At 49.8% G+C, this 18,743-nt stretch overlaps 1 protein-coding gene across 9 annotated transcripts in view; it reads left to right on the forward strand.

The window, feature by feature from the left end:
- Nucleotides 1-18,743, forward strand: part of KANSL3 (KAT8 regulatory NSL complex subunit 3) — a 50,633-nt gene that overhangs the window by 185 nt on the left and 31,705 nt on the right. For all 9 annotated transcript variants that reach the window (XR_012942475.1, XM_032958501.2, XM_032958500.2 and 6 more), the window contains exons 2-7: nt 3,798-3,934; nt 4,212-4,345; nt 14,303-14,485; nt 15,088-15,178; nt 16,059-16,244; nt 17,208-17,339. Coding sequence is in view for 8 of the 9 variants with exons in the window: in XM_032958501.2 (XP_032814392.2) it covers nt 3,812-3,934; nt 4,212-4,345; nt 14,303-14,485; nt 15,088-15,178; nt 16,059-16,244; nt 17,208-17,339 (849 nt within the window). In the remaining variant the exon portion in view is untranslated. The remainder of the gene's footprint in view (nt 1-3,797; nt 3,935-4,211; nt 4,346-14,302; nt 14,486-15,087; nt 15,179-16,058; nt 16,245-17,207; nt 17,340-18,743) is intronic.

Here is an 18,743-nt window from a genome sequence, read left to right on the forward strand (position 1 = left end):
TTGTAGGTAAGAGTCTGTGTGGTGATATAGTGGTTGTGGTGAGTGGGAGTCTGTGTGATGATATAGTGGGTGTGGTGTGTGGGAGTCTGTGCGATGCGAGGGTGAGTGAGAGTCTGTGGTTAGAGAGTGAGTGTTGAGTGAGAGAGTGTGTATTGAGAGCGACTGTGTGGCAAATAGGCGTGTGTGGTGAGAGAGTGTATGTGGTGAAAGAGAGTGTATGTGGTGAAAGAGAGTGTGTGTGGGAGAGAAGGTATGATGAGTGAGAGTGCGTGTGGTGAGAGTGTGTGGTGAGTGAGAGTGTGGTGAGTGAAATTGTAAGAGGGTAGGTGAATTGTGAGCGTGTGTGGTGAGTGAGAATTTGTGGTGAGAGTGTTTGTAGAGTGAGTGTGAGGAGAGTGATTACTTTGTGGTGTGTGTGTGGTGAGTAAGAGTGTGTGATGAATGAGTGCCTGCGTGGTAAGTGTGCATGTGTAGGGAGTGAACGTTTGAGAGGATAGGTGAGTTTTGAGCGTGTGTTGAGTGAGTGTGTGTACAGTGCTATTTCAAACTATGAACCTTACCTTAGTTTTGATAGATTTTAGAGTGCGATGTAATTAAAGGACTTGTCTTGGTGTGGTCTGGGACTGTTGTTTTGATGCCTTGCTCAAGCTTATATTTGGCCTTGACTAATCTGCAGGACTTTATTTACCTTTGCAATTTGTACTTTTACACTTCATATATGTAGTAAATTAACATTGACCTTTCTTGCTCCTATGTCGTTTCCTGAATGTTTTGTTAATGTAGCTTGCTGACCCACCCCTACTGGACAACTATGGAAAAGAGCTTTATAGCTCATCAGTCATCTAGTCTAAATAAAAAGTTTGAGCGAGTGTGTGGTGAGTGAGAGTACGTGCGTGTGAGTAGGTATGTGTTGCTGAGTGCATGGTTAGTTTAAGTGTGTGACAATCACACGCTACTCTATAATGCCATAAAAAAGTATCTTTCAGCACCACATCTAGTATCATCCTTAAGTGAAGGAAAACCGATCTTATTTCCAATCCTCAGCAATATATCTGCATGTTTCCTGAGGAATTCTGTGAGGTCTTGGGGGAGTGTAATCCCCTCGGCTCAGATAACAATGAGACAAGATGGGGGTTGACCCTGCTGGGGCTGCCACCCCTCGGATATTAAAAGTAGCTGCCCCCTGTAAGTGACTGGCTGATGTGCCATCTGTTGAGGAAGGGCGATCTATTACCTGAGACTAGTAAAAGCGCCGGGCAGAAATGACCTCTCAAGCGAGCTAAGGTAGGGTGGCAATTGTCTGAAGGCTACCTTCCCTATGTGACGGCATAACAACTGTCTGGTCCACAGGATGGGTTCTGCAGGATTGAAGGATGCCTTCGTGTTCCCTATTTTAATGAGGACTGCACTGATTGCAACAACTACCATGGCATCTCCCTTCTTGGTGTGCTGCGAAAGGTCCTGGCAAGGATTATTCAACATCGCCTTGCCAGGCACGCTTAGGAGAGTCTTGTGGAGCCCCATTGATGTTTCAGGACAATGTGGTCCTGCATAGTAGCCATATTCTCTGTCCTGCTACAGCAGAGGTATAGGAAATTTTGACATGACCTACATCTTTGCTTTGTTGACCTGGTCAAGGCCTATGATAGCATAAATAAGCCAGGGCTTTGGGTTAATGTTCACACTCACTAACACGAAGGGCCTTCATAATGGTGAGTAGGCCCAGGTAAAGCTGCATGGCCGGAAGTCTGAGCCATTCCCTGTTCACCTTGGGGTGCGACAGGGATGTCTTCTGGCTCCTCCGCCTCTAGCCACGCCCCCTCGTGGAACCTTCCCGATAGTTCCCGCACGTTCCCCTTTGACTCCGCCATCACCCTTCGCCCAGATATATCCCCGCTTGGGATTGGATACTCGTTACCCGGTGGTGGGCGTGCAGTTACCCCTTGCCACCCATTGGATGGCATTCTCATTACAAATGCAATGGGAGGCTGATCGATGCCTGGGTACAGGCAAGGGATAGCTCCCTATTGGTCAACCATTTTACGTATGGAGATCTGGTAATTGCTGCTTACTCTTATAAGGAGTTTGATACTCTGCTGCTGGACCTGGAACATGCCACATAGAGATGTGGACTTACCATCAGCCCCATCAAAACTAAGCACTTGCCTGGGTATTTTATGTCATTAAACACTCCACTCTCTCAACTCATCATGAGTGATGGGGCAGTTGTGGAGAAAGTGGATAAGTTTCCATTGCTGGGCAGTGTGGTTATGACCAGCTTCAGTTTGGCAGCAGAGGTATCCAAATCAGCTGCGTTAGTTTCCTGACCTATTGCTCCATACAAATCTTGGGTGAGAATAGGTTTTCCCCTTTTTTTCTGGCAACAAAACAGGTGTTTAGATGTTAAAACACCAAACTGAAACCTTTTACAAGGAATCATTTCTGCATTAACCACAATACTTGTGGTCAGAATGCAAACAAAAAACATACTCTGATAATATATGCATTGTCTTTGAAACTGATTGGTCCACACCAAAGACAACTTTCTTTTGAGCCTAGTCTCAACGGTGTTAGACCAGAGGACGCCAAAAGGGGTACAGCACAAAGGCAAGCACTATCAGAGTAATGAGAGCTCGGGGTGAGCAACTACATCATGGGACCTCCTTTGCCAGTACCAAAATATGAAAATAGGTTTTCCCCTTTTTCTTTCTGGCAACAAAACAAGGTTTTTAGATGTTAAAACACCAAACTGAAACCTTTTACAAGGAATCATGTCTGCATTAACCACAAAAGACCAAAATCTTTTGGTCTTTTCTGACACAGTTACACCCTCTCTTGTCTAAGCTTGCAAAATGTGGAACCCTTTAAAGGGACATCTGTGTAATTTTTAAACATTCAGGCTGGCCTGCCTATGATCTATCCTCTGTCTAACCAATCTGGATTGTGTGAGGAGCTCACATATACTTGAAAGATGGGGATACAGTGCCATCAGTGAGCCCCGGCAGGCAAAGCTGCGTTGGCTGGGTAATGTAGCCCGCATGCCCAAGCAACTTCTGTATAGCCGGATAGAGGGGGGCAAACAGCCATGACACCGGCTACAGAAAAGATGGGCTAATGCGGTATAGGAGGATGTGGAGCTGCGTGGACTTGCGGATGACTTGTATAGGCGGTGTCAAGATTGGCCTCTGGAGGAGGCTCGTGAAGGATACTGCTGGGAGTTGAAGGCAGTCACCCTCCAGCAACTACACAGGGCAGAGGAACGACACTCATAACAATGAGCAGAGCACCGGGCGGATAGAACGCAGAAAATTGGCACTGGGAACTCAGGTAGCACTTCTGTCAGTAATCGTAGTCCATCCAGAACAGCTGGGTCTGTTCCGTGACCTGCCACCAAGCTTCGACATTTCAAGTGGCCTCAAGGTGTACTTAATGTGACACAAGAGCCATGGTGATGTCACCGCCAATAAGTGGTGAATGGCGGCTGTTGTTGGGTGTTTTAGATATACATTTAAGGTGGCATTGTGCATACCCCAAAACTTTGTCGTTCGCGGTGATTATGTTATTGATAGCAATCGGTAAATCCCCATTCCACAAACTCAAAGGCAAAAACGGGTTCTCGGTTTGTTATATGACACCCCCTTCTTTTGTTACCCTACATTAACTCAAACATGAAACAGGTATTTTTAAAAATGTAAAATAGGATGAATATAACTGTTAAATATAACTTGTCCACTAAATGTATAGAATTCTGTGATTAACTGAGTGAGTAACATTGTGACCGTCTCCCCTGTCTACAGGTCACGTGACCGTGATGTCTCCCCCCACGAGTGAGCGGGACCTGGGGGCAGTAGCGGGCTCGGCTGGGGGTGCGGCACGGAGAGGGGGACCCGGGGGGGGCACGGCCCCTTCCCTGCTCTCTCTGCTGTCCCCACAGGTGCCTTCACGTCTCCCTTTGTCTCCCTGTGTCTCCCCGTGCTTCCCTGTGTAAGTGTGTCTCTCTGTGTATGTGTGCAAGTACAGTATCCCTATCCCATGATGTGAATAGTCAAAGGAAATGTGTGCGAAAGTTAAACTGGTATACAAATTTAAAATTGCGAATAATTTAATCCGCCGAAACAAATCCGCGAAATGAAGATGTTTGACTTGTATTTGGCTATGGTTGTGTGCATGCCCCCCTTGTCCTCTCTCCCCTGCTCCCACCCCCACCGCAGGACCGCGAACTGGACCTGGTGGTGCTCGATCACAGCTACGCGAGGCCCTGGAGCGCGCACCCGGACGCGGGGCACACACGCCCCCCTCGCCTCCTCTTCATGCGTAAACGCAGACTGCAGCAGCAGCAGGCGCTGTGAGTCGATTGCGGTGTGTGTGTGTTTTGTGAATATATCTCTCAGAGTTCTCCATGTGTATATGTCACGATGTGCTTGACTTTATGAATGTATATGATTCTCTATGCGTGTGTATTTGATTCTCCGTGGATATATATGACTTTCTATTTGTGTGTGATTAACTTTGTGTGTGATTTTCTTTGGGTGTATATGGCTGTGTGTGGGTATGTGTATGTTTCCGTGTGAACGATTCCCCTTTGTCCAATAATTCTGGCCACTGGTCCATCGACTCAGGACTGTATGTGGAGGTTAGAGATGTTTATTTAGATTCAGGTGCTTAGTGCTATTATACCTTGGAGTCAACATTGCGAATCACTGTACAGGTGGTGGCATTCTTGCCTGTTTTACAAACGGACGAGATGACAGTTTGAGAATGGTTTTGTTAACATTTGCAACTATTAAATTGGTGTGGTGCGAAGCCACACATATTATCTCTTCAATCAATTTTATATGCTTTGGCATCAAGTTACCTCCTGCTAATCAGCAGTGTTTAGTAGGGAGCAAGTCTTCTATAACACTCACAGAATTATGTCGGTCTTCCTGTCAAAGGTTGTGTCAGGTGACACCCAAAGGCAGGAAATGCCAGCGTGCAATAACAGCAGACCGGCTGGTGCAGTCCACAGCCGCCGCGCCACACACACGGGAGCAGTATGCAACAGTGCTCGGGATCACTTGGTGGATCTCTAGTAAGATTGCTGGTAGAGACGCTTGTCGACGCCTCTGACCAACTATCTGGGGACAAGGCTGTCGTTGCTGAGGTGACTTCTCGCCACAAAGAAGAGGCATACGCAGGCGTGGAGCCAACGCAAGTCTCATAGGGCTCTTCACCATATATACCATGCGGACAAAGACATCCTCACAGGGGTGATTAAGCAGTTCTGCCCTCAGCAGACACGGAGGCCCCGATGGTCCTGACCAGACAGCTGAAGTGTTTGCCACAGACCAAGCAGTAGTGTCAGCTTCAGAAGATGATAATGTCTTGCCAAAACAGGTCCAACTTCGCGTCGACCAGGGACCTCCTGCTGTCGTTCTGAGACTACCATACACCCTGCACAAGGCAGCAGGTGTGTCAGTCTCTGAAGACGATAACGTCTTCCTGGGACAGATCCATTGGCGCGTCTGCTGTCACTGGTCGGAGATCAATGCCACATACCTAGCATTTCGCTGTGGAAGTGTCAATCTCTGAAGATGATGCCATTGGCTGGGATGAATCCATCTTCCAGGAGCCCTGAATGCAGCTGAATAAGCATTGTCTGCGCACCTTCATAAAAAAATGGATGTTTCTACATGTCCTGCACTTGCTGAGATGTAGGATGAGGCACAAGGTCAATCTTACTGAACCGGAGCACCCTCAGCTGACTGAGGCGGAGTCATTCCTCAGTTGCTTGGGGACATAGCAGGCAGGAGCCAGTGAGCGTGCCAGATAACAGGTTAACCTACTGTACAGGAGGAAAGCTCCCAGACCCTGTGGGATGCAACAAAGGTCATCAACCACAGCATCTGCCATAAGCCCAGCGAGGAGGAGGAGGACCAGGAGTTCTAGCAGGCTTACCTCAACATTCATGTTGAGACCGTGTTTTTCCTCAATGTGGGAAAAGACACACTGTACATTGCCTCTCAGGTGGTAGCAGCCATCCTAGTGGGCCGAAGTTGACCACTAGCTCAAAGAAGGTCTTGTGCGCTCTGCTGTCCGCGGGCGAGATCCTCTTTAACAAGGACCTGCAGGAGCGACTTTAGAAGGTGGACGATGCCAAGAAGGCAGAAGTGCGTTAGTCCTGAAGCCAGCAATGTCCTTCAACTCAGCGACTCTACCACCTTGGTGCTGACATCTGGGAGGACCAATGTCAGATGCGACTTTCAGAGAAAATGGCATTGGACATCAGCCAACAGGCTCAAAAGCTACAATGACCTGGGCAAGGAGCATGATAGTTCTTTCGATTTAAAGCTTTCGTGACTGCAAGGATTAATCTTCTTTGGTTCTTTCGGTAAAGTCACGTAGAATGAGAATAAAATAATAAAATAACACAATAAAACTCTCACGACGTTTCGGCCACAACACAAGCGGCCATCTTCAGGTGAAAGGAACAGACCCGTCGGGACGACAGAGCTTCAATGAACGATGTTAAGATTCGTAGCGACTTTTAATGCGGTTGGCATTACCTTAGAGTCACGGCATCTCTTCAGAAAGGTGAGATACTCGATTAGTTGAGCTTTCTTGTCCCGGAGTCTGTTGAATGATCTTAAGGTTGTGTGAAATCCCTCTCCGTAGAGGCGGTTAAATTTCGATTTAAAGCTTTCGTGACTGCAAGGATTCATCTTCTTTGGTTCTTTCGGTAAAGTCACGTAGAATGAGAATAAAATAATAAAATAACACAATAAAATTATCACGACGTTTCAGCCACAACGCAAGCGGCCGTCTTCAGGTGAAAGGAACAGACCTGTCAGGATGACAGAGCTTCAATGAACGATGTTAAGATTCATAGCGACTTTTAATGCGGTTGGTATTACCTTAGAGTCGCGACATCTCTTCAGAAAGGTGAGAGACTCGATTAGTTGAGCTTTCTTGTCCCGGAGTCTGTTGAATGATCTTAAGGTTGTGTGAAATCCCTCTCCATAGAGGCGGTTAAATTTCGATTTAAAGCTTTCATGACTGCAAGGATTCAACTAATCGAGTCTCTCACCTTTCTGAAGAGATGCCGCGACTTTAAGGTAATGCCAACCGCATTAAAAGTCGCTACGAATCTTAACATCGTTCATTGAAGCTCTGTCGTCCCGACAGGTCTGTTCCTTTCACCTGAAGACGGCCGCTTGCGTTGTGGCCGAAACGTTCTGAGAATTTTATTGTGTTATTTTATTATTTTATTCTCATTCTACATGACTTTACGAAAGAACCAAAGAAGATGAATCCTTGCAGTCACGAAAGCTTTAAATCGAAATTTAACCGCCTCTACGGAGAGGGATTTCACACAACCTTAAGATCATTCAACAGACTCCGGGACAAGAAAGCTCAACTAATCGAGTCTCTCACCTTTCTGAAGAGATGTCGCGACTCTAAGGTAATACCAACCGCATTAAAAGTCGCTACGAATCTTTTACATCGTTCATTGAAGCTCTGTCGTCCCGACAGGTCTGTTCCTTTAACCTGAAGACGGCCGCTTGCGTTGTGGCCGAAACGTCGTGAGAATTTTATTGTGTTATTTTATTATTTTATTCTCATTCTACGTGTCTTTTTCTAAAAGAACCAAAGAAGATGATAGTTCTTCTGGGGTAAATAGCTTCCACCACGGAGATGGTACCCTGGGCAAGACTTCACTTGAGGTAACTTAATTTGGCTCGATTGCATTACTGGGATGCATTTCACAGCAGTCTTGATCAATGGGTTGAACTTGCCCAACAAGCGTTTGAGTATCTAGACTGCTGAGAGCCATGCCTCTGGAGATAACTCGGTGGCCAGACCTCTACTTGAGACCGATGAAAGTGCGTGGGTGTGGGGACCACACCTCCAAGACATATCCCGGTCCAAGGCAGGTGGCCAAGACACACAGAGGGAAGAATGAATCTCCTGGAGCTCTGAGCAGTGCATCAAGGGCTTTGTCACTTTCGGACTAAGGTCCTACAGAGGTGAATTCTCAAATGCTGTGATAAAGTAACAGCTGTCGTGAGGGTGAATCGCCAAGGTTACCCAAAATTTTGCTCACGAATGATGGAGGCTTGGGGGCCTCTGTGTTGTGCGAGATGTGTTATCCATATGTCAGGCGTTTTCAGTTGACTCCACGGACAATGAGGAGAGCCCCCAAGGGCATGGTTTATGCCAGCCCCTGTAGGGCATTCTGCCAGTCTGTCAAGGAAGGTTAGGTTCCTCTGTCATGCTGAGTCTCAACTTATACCAATCACCACTAGGTGGAATTTGAAAACGGCACATTGACCGCATCCATAAAGGTATGCCTGTTGGCTATTTCTGCCTTTCACGAACACATCCTTGGAGTCCCGGTGGGTTCCTCGGCAGTGCTGTCTAGGCTCCTGTACGCCATGGCTGTGGAGAGACCAAGGCGGTCAATGTCCATGGTTCCTTGCAACCTTAGATTGGTGTTGGACATTTTCATATGTCCTCCATTTGAAACATTGGCTATTGCTTCCGAGAGGTTTCCAACCTTAAAAATCTGTCTTTTGGACTTCTGGTGGCATCGTGCCGGAGTGAGCTGATCTTTTGAGTTACCTCCTCACCAACCACTTCATGTAAGTGTCTTGAAGCACCTTTTTATTTTTACGAATATATATTTTTTACTCTCGACGTCGGACCCATTAAAGAGGGTCCTAGAAAGAGACAATTCAACCCTCCCTTTACCCGTTAAACATCCTAGACGGTAAAGGAGCAGCAGGAGCAGGAAACAGGGTAGGCTAGGGCCTGCCTTGCAGTGCCACACTTTGCTATACCCCGACTCCTCCCTCCCCTCCCGAACTACAGTTAGTTGGAGCCTCCTGCTCCCTCTCCACTCCACCGGTGTCCCTAACGTCAGGGAAAGATCCCTACCTCCCAGAGCAGGCCCAACATGATAATTGATGTGTCAGCAGCCTGAGTACTAACTCCCCCTTGAGCCTAATGGTGGAGTGCGTCCCGGAGATGAAGGCTAATGCTTCCCCCCCCCTCCTCTCCGTCCAAACAAAGACCTGAGGAAATGGATAGGGATATCTTTCAGCTCCTCTAAGAACTTTTCTCTAAATTGGGAGAAAATACTTCCATCCTACTCTCCCTCAAGTTCGATCGATGAATAAGCGGGTGGTGAAGCAGGAGGCGCATATCATGGCCTTGCAGGTCACGACGAACAATTTGGTGATGTGTGACAATAGGAGAGGAGACCAACTCCAGGCTCTGGAAGAGGCTTTCAATAAGTTAGAGGCTAAAAACAGGAGAAGCCAATTGAAGATATTCGGGGTCCCGGAAGGGGTGGAGGGCAAAGCAAGGAATGGGGCCCTCATGTATGTCAGGAAGCATCTCCCAGCTGCACTCAAGAACATCCAACCACAGGACATCCCCCCGCCGGCACCTAAAACTATAGTGCAGGCTTTCCGAGTGGGTTGAAGGGAAAACACGGCCGACATGGAGATAAAACAAGCTGCCAAACCTCGCCCCCTCCTTCATCCACCTGATAAACAGAGCGGAGGCTAACACCATCCTTGCCACTGCCAGGAACATGAAAGGCCAAGACATACAAATCTAGGATTCCCAGGCCTTAATTTCCCCGGATCTGACCCAGCTAAACTCCAAACAGTGGGCACTGGACCTGGGGAAGAGATCGGGTGAGGACACAGCTCCTATACCCTGCCAAGCTCAGGGTCCACCTGAACGGGAAGCACCTAGAATTCACCAACCCCAGAGAGGCGATGAGCAACAGGGAGATCCAGGACCTACTGCAGGAACCACTCGAATACCAGGAGAGAGAGCATGATCTGCTGGGACACACCTAGGCACGGCACGAAGAGTGAAGCGGTACGGATAGCAGGTCATCCCCTCGCCTCATGCACCTCGGCCATGTGGGCCCCCCTCTCTTCCCTGAGACCTCGACGTCTGAGCCGTCATTCCAGCGGTCTTGGTGGATCCTTGGGACCAACGTGATATCCACCCATCACTGCTCCCCACCCCCCCTCTCGCATGCACCATCTCTGCAACTTTCTTTCTTTTGATCCCCCGTATAGCCTTAACAGACTGTTGGGGTAAGTGCCGTTAACAAGAACCTATGAAGGCAGAACGACACACGAGGAGGTGAGTGGCCAGTACCACACATAGCAGCCTTTGTCTCCCTAGTGGCAATGGCGATGTTTTTACGCACTGCACCGAGTTACTCATTTGAGGCCGAGTCGACCTAAGGGAGGCCCAGGACTGGTTCAGATAATCGTCATTGAAATTGGCCATGAGCAGGAATAGAACTCAGATCACCGGGTTCGCAGCGCAGTGCGCTAACCGCTACACTACCTCTCCCCACTCCACCCAACTTCACCCCCCCCCCCATATCACCGCCTCTCTTACATCACGCATCACCACCCCACTCACCTTTCTCACCACAACTCCACCCGCCATAGACCTCCTCCCCGCCCACCCACCCCGATGCGGTCAGTAACACACCACTCTTGGGTTGTAGGGTGTAAACATTATAGGCGTGTTTGTTTTGCCCCCCCCCTCCATCCCCCGATACCCCTTAACGTTGTCTTGGCCTTGCCTCTTCCCCGACAATTGGAACACTCTGTTCGCGACTCATGCTGTTTACCGTTGGGGACCATGATCCCCTGGGTGCCACTGTTGGCCCCATTTAGAGTCAGCAAGTTCGAGCCCGACTGTCAACCTCGCGACCTTATGCGACCTAACATTTGTATGGGGACCTTTTCCTATCGTGGTGATCCCCCTTCTCTGTCCTCCCCCGGGAGGTGTTTTTTTCTCAACCCCCCTCCCTCCTCCCCTGCACGATGACACTCTGTACTGTACCGCGCTCATGGGCAATGCAAAGCACACCACACCGGTCACGGCGGATTGCCTCATTTTATGGCTATAACCGGAGGACACTGAGATTCCCCCCTTGGGGGGCCGGTGTTTGGCCGCCTCCCCAACCTTCCCCTCTCCCCCCTCCCCAACTCCCTGAGTCAGTACTTCGCAGTCCGCCATAGAAACTCACGCTTCTGTGGATCGGGGTCAACAGCGGGCCCAGCCCCCTGGCCCTCAGACCATCCCTCCCTCCTTGATACACGATGCCACTGCCAGCTAATGGGGACACTTCCCTCTATGCCTCGATGAGGCCGGAATGTGAGGTCGTCCGACTAAGCATCATCTTCCTGAACAACAACAGCCTTAACCACCCTATAAAAAGACGGAGGACCCTGTCCTTCCTCCAGAGGCAGAAAGCTGACATTGCCTTCATACAGGAAACCCATCTCACTGAGCCTGAGTTAGCCAAGCTTAAAAGGGCCTGGGTGGAACAGGTTTTCCACTCTTTCTATTCCCAGGGATGCAGGGAACTATTAATTTTGGTCAGTAACAGAGGAACTTCCACCCCTCTCAAACAAAACACCCTCAGGGGAGATTTATCCTAGTAGATGGCTCCTTTGCAGGGAGGCATCTTACCTTGCTGAACATCTACAGTATGGTAAAATGCCTTGCCCTACCAGTGCTGCTATTGAGGAGAGAGTCCTGGAGTTTGCAGTACTGCCCCAAGAGAGAAGGCATAGTATCGTTATGACTGGTTATCAGATAAATAATCGGTCACCACTGTATATGCCGGGTCTTGAAAATTTAATGAAAAAAAATGAAATTTGGAAAAATGCGTAATTATCCGAAATTATGTTAATAGATGCACTTATGTGCGTAAATTATGCTAATGTGCGTAGTTATGATAATTAGGCTCAACCTCCTTGTCGAGGGTTGTATTATCAATCGGTATAATACAATTATTCTCACTTTAACATTTACTGATTATGTCTTAGTGTGTTTATATCAGGTCTCCAAATTCAAATCTCACCGCAGGATACAGTTCTTTTAATTAAGATTAATATGCATTAACTTAGGAAGGCACCACTCAGACACTTCTGTATTGAGCAATTTTAATTTCTAAACAAACCTTAACACTCTAATATGCGAACTCTTATGCTTGGAATTGTCAACACAGTACTCCTGGAGATGTTCCCCTCATTGATCCATACATTTAACCCTCAATGGTCACGTTTGTTAACTGAGTAACAGTACAATCAGTTATTCCTCAGAGTACGCGAGCATACACGGCATATTCATACAAAGGGCAATAAAGAACATGTCCCGAAGGCAAGAGTAGTTATCAATTAATTCATTGGTAAGATTATGAAATTAAAAAAACGAACGACTAAAATACTGTATGACCGTATACATGTAACTCAATGGGCAGCAATGTTCTTCACGATCAGTTTATATTTAACGCACCACCTTGGAATGCCAACCCTTCTTGAAACACAAAGATAACTTTTTAGAACAATCTTATTTGTCCCGATATGCGTGTTGTGTGTCTTCTTTTCCACTTGTTCAATTCTTTGCGTAAAGCAGACGCCGGGCGATGCGTCATGAGGGTGTGAGTGTGGGGGAGGGTCATACAAACGGCTTCGTTCTCTCTCTTGCTCGGGGGCGGCCACAGTTTCTGTCCACAGCTGGGTGGAAGAGTCGGCACGACGCTCGCCGTCGGTGCGCGATGATCCCGTTGTCACATAGCTCCCGCAGCTTGTCCACTGGCAGCTGTCACCCTGGCTTGGTGACGCTGGTGGGAGTGTGGGTCGAACCCACGGTGCTCTCGCCGGCGCTCTCCTCTTCCTCACGGGCGGCTGGTCAGGCTCTTTCCCCTGCTGGATGAGCCGAGTCGGCACACCGCTTGTCCGCTGGCAGCTGACACCCTTGCTTGGTGGTGCTGGTGGCGCTGCTGTGCGCTCTCTCCGGCTCCGTGCTCTTTGGCGATGCTCGATTGCGCGTGCAGCTCGTTCGCTGGTGGCAGACACCCTTGCTCGGTGGAGCTGGTTCTCTGTGATGCTGGCTTGGTTGATGCTTGGTGCTTTCCGCCCTTTCTCCAGGTTGATTCCTTGTCGTCGCTCGGCACTCTTTCTCTCTCATTTCTCTAGCTCTCTCCTTGATCGTGCAGCTGCCAGCTTCACACGGACACCCGCCATTACTTCAGGGCTGCGCTTTGTCGTTGCTCAACTTTCGTGCTCTTCACCCTTCTTCCAGGAGGGCTCTTGCTGTGAGCTGCTCGTCGCTGGCTGGATCACTCACTCTCAAAACTTGAAAATTGTATTTGCACGCCTCTTACACAACTCTGATAGCTTAGTACAATACAGCATATCGCAATCCTCGATTCTGCAAGCGACTCAAAACATCAGGATGAATGTAGAATAAACTTTCAGCGATACTCTGTCGGTCCATGCCAAACTCAGCACCTAACATCACCTCGCCCCTCTTTTCTGCAATGCACCACACGCATTGTTGATCTCGAGGCCATGCTCCGGAACTGGCTTGCTGTCCTCTTCCGAGCTGCTGTGTGAGCTGTCCCTTGCCGAGCTGCTGTGTCGAGCTGTCCCTTGCCGAGCTTAAATGTGAAATTCTCTCTCCTCTCTCCGCGTCTCTTGCAAGAGAGAAAAAAAACAGATGCCCTCTGTCATTGTCCTCCTCCCGTGGCAGCAGCGGCCTTGCTGCCCCCCCCCTTTTGGGTTTGTTTGCGGCCATCTAATGAGTGACCATTGCCTCCTCCAGGTACCAGCTCTGGTATGGTTGCTGAATGGTATGAATAGCATTGGATCAGATTTGGGCAGAATAGGATGAATATAAAGTTTTCTACCTTGGTAAACACTTTTTTATCGAGCTCATACTGCCAGCCTTCGGTTTCTTGCCTAGCCATTGCCACAATTTCACACTTCTTTCGATCATTAGGAGAGTCTTTAGGGGTTCATATTTCGTTGAAGAGGTGACGTGTGTTAGTTTTGTTCATGTCCTGATCCTCATTTTCAGTGTTCTTACACTTTCAAGTTGAGAAGTTTCCACTGATTATGTTCTGGTCAGTGTCATACTTCTCCCTCCCCCCCACTATCGCATCTCCACATGGCCTCGATTGTGTAAATGGAAGGGAGGCTGTTAACTTTATTTGTGTTCACGCTACCGGAAGTGTGCTTTGCTATAAGTAGTGTAGTAAGGCTTATGGCTAGGGTGTGGGCAATGGTGATGATTGGCGGGGGCAGACACTTCTTTTTATCTGCTGTGCGTTCCACGACTCGAAGGAAATTACTGAATATTAGGATTAACATTGGACCAGTGGCTGGCAGTTTGGACTAGAGAAACGAGTTTTTACCACGGTACACAAGCTAATTTCTCTGAGTTTATATGGCTTTGCGTTTGTGTGTATGATTTTCTCTCTATCTCTCAGTGTGGTGGATGAGCTGGTGAACGTGGAGAGCGTGGAGCCGCCCCCGCTCGCCCCCGCGGCACTGGGCGACTCCGCCAAGGCTCGCTCGGTGATGAACGAGTGCCAGCGTCACGTGACATTTGCTCGCTCGCACTCCGAGGCCGCTCCCCCACCTCCCGATGAGTGGGAGGACAGCGTCAGCAGGTGGGGTCACGGGGTCATGTGGGGGTCATGGGGGTGTCATGGGGTCAAATGGCACATGGATGGGGGGGATGGCACCTGGGATGCAGAGTTGCATCGTTCCTTGAGAGGGGGGAGGGATGGCAATTGGAAAATGAGGATCACATGCTCCATTTAGGTCACATGAGGTATGAAATCTCATGCGGAAGTGGGGGGGTCATATGGTGCATAGGGAGAGGTGGGTTGTGGTACTTGGAGAAAGAACATCACATGGTTCGGAGATTACATGATGTATTGTGGGGGCAGCACCTGTAACAATGGAGTCACGCTGTACTTAGAGGCATCACATGGTACATGCAGGTCACATTGCGCAGGGGCAGAACTTGAGGAATTGAAGTCACACTGTGCGTGTGTTTATGTTGGCACAGACGCATGCACAGCATAGTGGGGACTACAGGCGGTGCGCCAGTCAGTCATCTCGGTCAACCTCGTCTATCCTGTGGCCTCCTGTCAGCGAGCCTTTGACACCTCCATATGGCCTTAAAAGTGTGTATAGCCTGGCACAAGCGCTGTTGTCATGTCACCACTGCTTAATGGCGAACGGCGGCCATTGTTGTTGTGTGCAGGCTGGGGTGGAGCATCAGCCAGAACAAGTTGTTCACGAAGGTGGTGAAAGCCCTGCAGGCCGATCGGCTCACTCGTCTCGCCTACCAAGGGGTACGTGTGTGTACCCGTGTGTCCTGTGTGTACACGTGTGTGTGTTTACCCTTGTGGAAGCAGTAGTGTGCTACAAATCCCAGTGACCCAAGTTCAATTCCCACTTACAGCCAATACCAGTGATGATTATCTGAACTGGTGCTGGGCCTCCCATATGTCGACTCAGCCTCAAATGAGTAGCTGGTACAATGTCTACATCACTCAGGGTACAAAGGCAGCCATGCGTTTTGCTGGCCACACACCCCCTCGTGTGCCTTACCGACCGTCATAGGTGCTCGCGAATGGAACTAGCCCCAATAAGTCTGTTAAAGCTATCCGGAGGATCTTTGTCTTACTGTTGTGTGCGTGTGTGCCCATGTGCACCCGTGTGTGGTGCCTGTTATTTTGGTGACCCAGGTCACTCATGCAAAAGAGACATTATCTTGGTCTCTTGTATTCATTATTTTTGTTAGCTGAGATGAAATCCTTTATCTATGTGTGTATTTTCATATATGTGTGTTGTATACATGTGTACACTTGTTCATGCGTGTGCCCACGTATCTGCTTGTGTGCGCGTGTGTATATACACAGCAAATATAAGTTTACGCATATTTTGTGTGTGTGTCTGTTGGGGAGCAGTAGTGCAGCGGGTTAGTGCGCTGCGCTACGGACCTGAAAACCCGAGTTCGATTCTCGCTCAAGGCCAACACCAGTAGCGATTATCTGAACCGGTCCTGGGCCTCGCCTAGGTCCACTCAGCCTCAAATGAGTACCTGCCTTGACATGTAAACATCGCCACCGGAGAGACAAAGGCAGCCGGGCGTGGTGCTGACCACCCACCCCGTCGTGTGCTGTGCCGGCCTTCCTAAATGCTCGTTGCGTGTGTCCGTGTGGTGTGTAGGTGAGTGGCGAGGCGGTGCTGCGCCGCGCTGCTGTGGACCGTTGTGCAAGCCGCGTACGCGCTGCGCTTGCGAGCTGTGGCTGGGAGCCACGACTGACCCAGTGGCTCCATGCAACGCTCATTGACTCTCTGAGCGTCGCAGCACTCTCCTCCTACCTCGACGTGCTGCAGACGCTACGCTCCAAGGCACGATCGCACTCACCACCATTCCTCCCTTTGTGCATGGTAGCTGGAAAGTGGTCTGTGCTGGCAATATGATATCAGCAATACTCACACCCCCCTCCGCACTGATGGTGCTGCGAGCACGCCAGGCACGTTTAGCTCGGCACGAAGCAACCAGTTTCAAGTTGAGTTTATTTAACCAGCATGAGAGCTCAAGAGACCAAGATAGTCTCATTTGCAAGAGAGACCTGGGTCACAAACATTACAACAGCAAGACAAAAGAAATTGCATCTTCATCTGCAGCTTGTCCTTGCCTTGCTGCAGTCAGAGCAATAGCAGCCGCTCCTCTGTGAGGTGTGTGAGAGTGGCGACACGGGGAAGCAGACGACAAGGAAAGCCTGAGGGAACTTTTGCTGAGAGGCTTGTCGAGAGGTTGTATCGAGAGGTGGTGTCGAGAGGAGGTGTCAAGAGGCTGTGTCGGAAGGATGTGTTGATCGGCTGCGTTGAGAGATGGCCTGATGGGGTATAGGAGGATATTGAGCTGGGTAGATTTGCTGATGACTGCTACCAGTGGAGTCAAGATCAGCCTCTATGGAGGAGGCTCTTCAAGGGCGCTACTGGGCAGTTTGAGGCAGTTCCTGTCCAACAACAAGCGGAGCGCCGGGCGGCTAAAACACAACAAGTTGGCATAGTAGGGAACACTGGAGGTGCCTTTGGCAGTGATCTCAGCCCAAAACACATGGGTCTGTCCCGTAACTTGGCAGCGAGCCGTCGACACTTCACGTGGCCTCAAGGTGCACCTAGCCTGGCACAAGTGATATTGTGACTTCACTGCCACTTTGCGGCAAACGGATGTTTGTTGGTGTTAAAAGGCTTTGTTGAGAGGGTAAGGTTGAAGGATGTGTTGCGAAGCTGTCATTGGTTGACTGTAGTGAGTGAGCGAGTGTGTGGAGAGGGTCAGTTGAATGGTTGTGCTTGCCCCCCCAGGTCCCGTCGCTGGTGGACCGCATGATCGCCCCGTCCACTACCAAGTCGGAGGCCACGAGCGCCGAGGCGCTGTCCCTCCTCCTCAAGCGCCCGTGGGACCCCGCAGTGGGACTCCTGTCTCAATACAAACCGGTACGGGGACACAGACACGGGTATACGAAGACATGGGGACACGGAGACATGGGAACACAGACATGTGAGGGGTGGACAGTCCTCTACTCGGGGCAGGAGACTGCCAAACAACAGGGAGTGGCTCTTCTTCTGAACAAAAGAATGAAGGAGGCGTGGGAGCATGGCGGTGAGGTGTGGGAAGGTGTAAGCTGCAGGCTACTTTGGGCTCGCCTTCCCATCAATCGGAGGCGAGGAGTGGTGGTCGTGGTTACTTATGCCCCCACCGAAGACGTACATCCATGGAGGGATGCATGCAAGGCCGATGAGTCAGATGCATTCTATGACCTCCTGTCACAGGTGCTGGCTAAAGTGGCCCCTCGGGATAGAGTCATCTTGTTAAGTGACTTCAATGCCCGAGTTGGTCATGATGCTGGTACCTGGTCTGGAGTGATTGGAAGGCATGGGCCAGATTAGCTCAATAACAACGGTAGGAGGCTGCTAGATTTTTGTGCAGCCCATGGGCTTGTAATTACCAACACGCTGTTCCGGCATTGCCGCATCCACACAACGTCATGGATGCATGCCGGGTCCAAGCAAGAACATCTGCTGGACTACATAGTGACGGATCAGCGGATGCGATCCCATGTCCTTGACACCAGGACCTACCTTGGAGCTGATCTGCCCTCTGACCATCGACTAGTCATCTGTAAGATGCGCCTGCCATTCTTCCACTCCGGTGGTGGGTGTACACCCAGGACCCCATTCCAACCTAAGGTGGCCTGGTCTCAGCTGATGAAAGTTGCAAGCGAGAATTTCATCATCGCTTGCGGCTGGGGTTGGCATCGTCCCCCACTCCTCCTGATGTCGAGGGTAAATGGGGGAGGTTTAGGACTGTGACTCATGCAGCTGCAATGGCTGCTTTGGATACGTGGTCCAGACCTCCCCAGAGACTCTGGCTGACAGAGGAGGTGTTTAGGATGGTTGAGAAAAAGTGACAGGCCCACTCTAATCGTCTACAGCATCCCACGTCAGAGAATGAGGAGGCTTACCGCAGCCTTCGCTCGGAGGTTCGGAGAGCCGTGAGGCGCTGCAAGGATGGGTGGTGGTTGCGGGTTGCTGAGTCGATGGAGTCTGCCTCAGTGGCCCCCGATTACAAATCCCTATTTAACTCCATCAAAAAAGTAACCTGCAGCACCACACCTATTACCATCATTAGGGCAAAGAACGATGATCCAATCTCTGACCCCCAGGAACAGGTTTGCAGATTTGCTGAGCATTTCTGTGAGGTCCTGGGGGAGGGGGAATTCCTCAACCTGGAAAACATCATGGGACAAAGTGGGGATGACCCTGCTGAGGCTGCGGTGCCTCAAATATTGGAGGAGGAAGTCACCCCCTGGGAGTGGCTGGTTGAGGTGCCATCCGCTG

This window comes from Petromyzon marinus, chromosome 21 (assembly GCF_048934315.1).
Source record: "Petromyzon marinus isolate PM22_M1 ecotype Great Lakes invasive population chromosome 21, UKy_Petmar_22M1.pri1.0, whole genome shotgun sequence".
Taxonomy (NCBI): Eukaryota; Metazoa; Chordata; class Hyperoartia; order Petromyzontiformes; family Petromyzontidae; genus Petromyzon; species Petromyzon marinus.